The following is a 4,296-nucleotide window of genomic DNA, read 5'->3' as shown; positions in this document are numbered from 1 at the left end:
ATCATTTATGATAATTCTCGGTAATAAAATCAGAAATTGAGAGGTGGGAAAGAATAGTTATAATCTTAATTAATTTTGAAAAACAGAAAACTATATAATAAACCAAATCTAAACCAAGTTAATATTTAAAAAGATGTCTAACCATAACCCTAACCCTAACCCTAATGCAGCTTTCAATTGAGTTTCTCCACTTTGTAAAAGATCCTCTTTTTTTTAGTAGTCAGTAGTGTAATTGCTATGCAGCATTGTCTCTATAGGGATTTAGATGAGAGTTTGATTCACAATTTTTTAAAAGTATAACGACAAGTACGTAGAGCAGTAGTACCGAATGAAATGTCCCTACTAAATTGATACTTTCTTAGCATTCTCGTCATATTTTAACTTCAATTTCAAATCCAAATCCATATAATTTAAAATGTATAACAATATTGTAAGTTTAAGTAAGAGTGGATTGTGTGTTCTCACCAAAAAAACGAAACAAAAAATAGAGAACATTCTAACGCTAGAAGGAGGGCTTGAACCTCCGACCTAGTGGTTAACAGCCACACGCTCTAACCAACTGAGCTATTCCAGCATCTTTGATTATTAAAGATAAATATAAAATATTAAAATAATTAATGAAATATCTAATAAAAGTTGTTTAGTGTTTGATTACTAAATTTCTCTTAGTATGAATCCAAAACCTCTTAATTCTCAATAAAGTAAGCTTAAAGATTTATGTTTTAATTATAAATAAAAATATCGATAATATTAAAAGTAGATAATAGAAAATACAAATTTAAATTTGACAATTGAAAATATAAAAGTTAAAATTAAATAAAAGATTTTGTTTGGTTTAATTTTGAAAAATAAGTAACTATAATATTTGAAAACCCACAAAAATAATTTTTAAACATTATCAAATTTTATATTAAACTCTTTCATTAAAAAAAAAAAAAAAAAATTCCTCCAACCAATCCAAATATGAGATAAAAAAAAGTGGCTTTTAAAATCCCAAATCAATTACTATTGTGAACGTGATTCATTGATTCAATAAATTCATTATTCATTCTTTCTTTGAAATACAAATACAAACAGTATACAAATTGACTAAACAACTTCACAAACCCTAAACCTAAACTAGAAAGAAAGAAAGAAAGAAAGAAAGAAAGAAAGAAAGAAAGAAAAAAACTCATTTTGGTTTTGTACAACATCAAAAGCCAAATTTGTGAGACCAAAATCATCCATCTATCTCTACACGTGCCCTTCCTACACTCCTCCATCTAGTCACGTCAGCATCCGACTCTGCCCAAACCCCAATGTTAGTTCCAACTCCACGTCACCACCCTGGCAACCCTCCACAGTCTCCACCGACAAGCACTCCGTATCGTCGCTCCCGCACTCTTTCTCCGGCCACTCACCACCCTTCCAATTATCCAGCTCAAACTTCACACACCGGGGCTCCGACACAATCCGGGTTTGATCATCAAATATGAACTCGGGTACCGCCACCACACCCGGCTCCTCCTTCGGCTTCAACTTGTTCGCCGTCCCAGAGCGTTTGAACCGCCGTCGCGTCTTGATCTTCCTAACCGCTGAAGCGGAGGCTGAGCCTTGCTGTTTGGAAACATGGCGGATATCACAGCCTTTTAAAGGTGGACCCATGTGCGACGCTGCCGTTTCAGAAGAAACCGGCAGAATCGGCGCGCCTTTCAAAACAGCTTCGACGGCATCCTGACAAAGCTGCCAGCTCCCTGACCACAACAATCCAGCCGACCCAAAAATGGGATTCACGATCCGGCCACACGCTTCGAATAGCAAAGATTTGAAAATAGCTGAAGAAGCCACAAAAGAAAAACCCACATAAGTACACAAAACAGAGGTGATCGAAAACAGAGTAGAAATGGGTAAAAAGAAACAAAACCTGGGCGGAGATGGTCGGGGCCGGCATTGATTAGGTTAACGAGGCCAGCTCGGCCGTAGAATTTGGCGAGGAAGAAAGTGGCGTTGGCTTGGGATTGAGGGGATTTGATCCATTGAAGACAGGGTCTGATGGAGCAGCTCTCGCTGCAGCCTTTACGAAGAACACGGCATCCATTACAGCTCATACGCATAGTGAAGGAGGAATTGGATAATTCAAAGAAGATGAAAATTGGAGAGAGAAGAAGATAGAAGAAGAGAAATGGGAAAAGAAAAGTGGGGAAGGAATCGACGGTGGGTTTTGTTTTTGTAATGATGGCCGCAAGTGGTTTTCCAAGAAAACGGGTAGTTTTCCAGTTTGGTCGTTCTCTGGTTTTTGGTAACCATTGGGGAAAGTTTTTGTTGACAAAATCTCATCTATTTCCATTTATTAATTGTTTGTATAGAAAAAGAAATGATGATTAAGATAAAAAAAGAGAGAGTCCAATATTTTACTTGATAACTGGTAAGTGATTGATGTGTGAATGAATATGAATGCTATAGGGTAATTTAAAATTGGATTAGAAAGGGAAAAGAAAACCGGATGGGGGGAGGAGTACAAAGGGCGCCCACAGTGTGTGAGAGTTTGGGAATTAAAAAAGAAAAGTGATTGAAACCGGAGGATGGGATTAAGTGGGAATTCAAATCCCGAAACCCACGCGCTTGCCTTTCCATGTTCCAATCAACTCGGACTTTTCTTTACTATCTACGGATTCCCACACACACACACACACATACTTTTATTATTTCTTTTTTAATTCCTTTATGTGGACCCTTTCCAACGGCGGCTATTCCTAACTTATCCCATCTCCGATTATTCGTGTATTTCTTTTAACTCTTCTGAATTTATCTTTCATTCTATAACATACTTACCCTATCAACTTTTTGTTTATCCTTATAATACAAAATCATGTAATCCCTTCTTCTTCAATTTATTCAATTCTCTGTTTTGATTATCAATTTCGTTTATATCAATTACAAAAACATGAATGTAGTCATCCGGGGCTTTACTTTCATATTGTCATCGGTAGAATACGTTTCGTGTGGGGGTTTAGCATGATCTTGATGAATGTTGTAATTTAACTAGAGTTGGTAATAGAAGTGAAATGGAGTTGAGAGGAACTCCACCATCCTCCTTCATTCTCATGGGGGAAGTCAACCCGTTCTCACTATTTGGAATCATTAAATGTAATGAGTTTATAATAATTTTTTTTATTGTACATTTTTTTTTTTAAATTTAAGTTCAAAAGTTTTTTTTACATAAACTGTATTTTATTTGTGAAAAAAGGAAAACAATAGACGCAAATGTAAAGTTATATATGTGTATATATATATGGTTGTCACTATTGACCATGTCTATCGTATATCAATTCATAATAGCAGAGATAGCTCGTAATGTTGTTTAAGAGTATGAATATATGGAGCCAAATATCTCACCATCTTTTACCCTTGAATTTAGGATTTGAGACAATAGGCAACCATGGTCAATAGTGGCAACCATGTGGGAGAAAATTTGGAAAAATGAGAGAGAGAGAAAAAATAGGAGAAAAGGGAGATAATAAGAAAAATAATTATTTCTTTTAATTTAATTAAAAGTTAATGGTTTTTTCAATAAAAGGTAAACTTTAGGACTAAAATTGCTTAAATATGACCTAAATAAATTTTTAGATATATATATATATATATATATATATATATATATATATATATATATATATATATAAATTCTCTTTTCACATTAAAATAATATAAAATAAAGAATTAATGGGTAATTGAAAAATATCACTAAAATAAAACGTCGTTACAAAATTTCAAATGCTAGGGAGAAAAGTGAGATCTGAAAGTTCAATTCCCTTCGAATATTATTCTTCAAAAGAAACTGTTGTTATCTCGATGTTTTAAGAATAAGATTAATAGGTTTGGTATAACACCCTACTAATCTATTTAAAAATTTAAATCAATATTAAAATGAATATCAAAAGACTCTAAAAAAAGTAAAATTTTGTTATCTTCAGATTGATGGGGGAGAATGTCCTCAAAAGGATAAAACTCAAAAGTTCAGCAACAAAATCAATTATAGTATCATTTTTCAATAGAAAAAAAAAAGAAAATAAGAAAATTTTCATAAATATAACAAACCACTGAAATATTTACGTCGTGTAACAAAGCTCTTGAAATTAGACATTTTTTAAATATTTTAGGTTTGGCCTTCAGTCTTTCTTATCTTCTTCGTTGCTATTTCTTTCTGTTGTCTTTCTTTTTTTCTTTTCTTTTCTCGCTACGATTTCTAAGCTGCGATTTCTTTCCATCGTCTTTCTTCTTTTCCTTTTTTTTTACGTCGATTATATTTGGTTACCA

The 4,296-nt window shown here is 33.4% G+C and overlaps 1 protein-coding gene across 1 annotated transcript; it reads right to left on the bottom strand.

Moving 5' to 3' along the window:
• Positions 1-1,024: 1,024 nt before the first annotated feature.
• On the bottom strand, positions 1,025-2,403 carry LOC103494123 (LOB domain-containing protein 41-like). Its single transcript, XM_008455169.3, has 2 exons — positions 1,904-2,403; positions 1,025-1,814 (listed from the first exon to the last, which is right to left on the bottom strand). Exons 1-2 carry the CDS (start codon positions 2,091-2,093, stop codon positions 1,267-1,269), a joined length of 738 nt encoding a protein of 245 aa, XP_008453391.2. The 5' UTR covers positions 2,094-2,403; the 3' UTR covers positions 1,025-1,266.
• Between the last annotated feature and the right edge of the window lie 1,893 nt (positions 2,404-4,296).

Source organism: Cucumis melo, chromosome 2 (assembly GCF_025177605.1).
Source record: "Cucumis melo cultivar AY chromosome 2, USDA_Cmelo_AY_1.0, whole genome shotgun sequence".
Classification (NCBI taxonomy): domain Eukaryota; kingdom Viridiplantae; phylum Streptophyta; class Magnoliopsida; order Cucurbitales; family Cucurbitaceae; genus Cucumis; species Cucumis melo.
Note: the sequence above shows the minus strand (reverse complement) of the source record. Positions and strands in the feature narration are given on the sequence as shown.

What these genes read in the sequence shown, in the direction of transcription:
- LOC103494123 (XM_008455169.3), bottom strand. Translation starts at nt 2,093, where the DNA reads ATGCGTATGAGCTGTAATGGATGCCGTGTTCTTCGTAAAGGCTGCAGC. An exon ending in CCCCGACCATCTCCGCCCAG is followed by an intron (nt 1,815 to 1,903) that starts GTTTTGTTTCTT and finishes TGGCTTCTTCAG; the next exon opens with CTATTTTCAAATCTTTGCTA.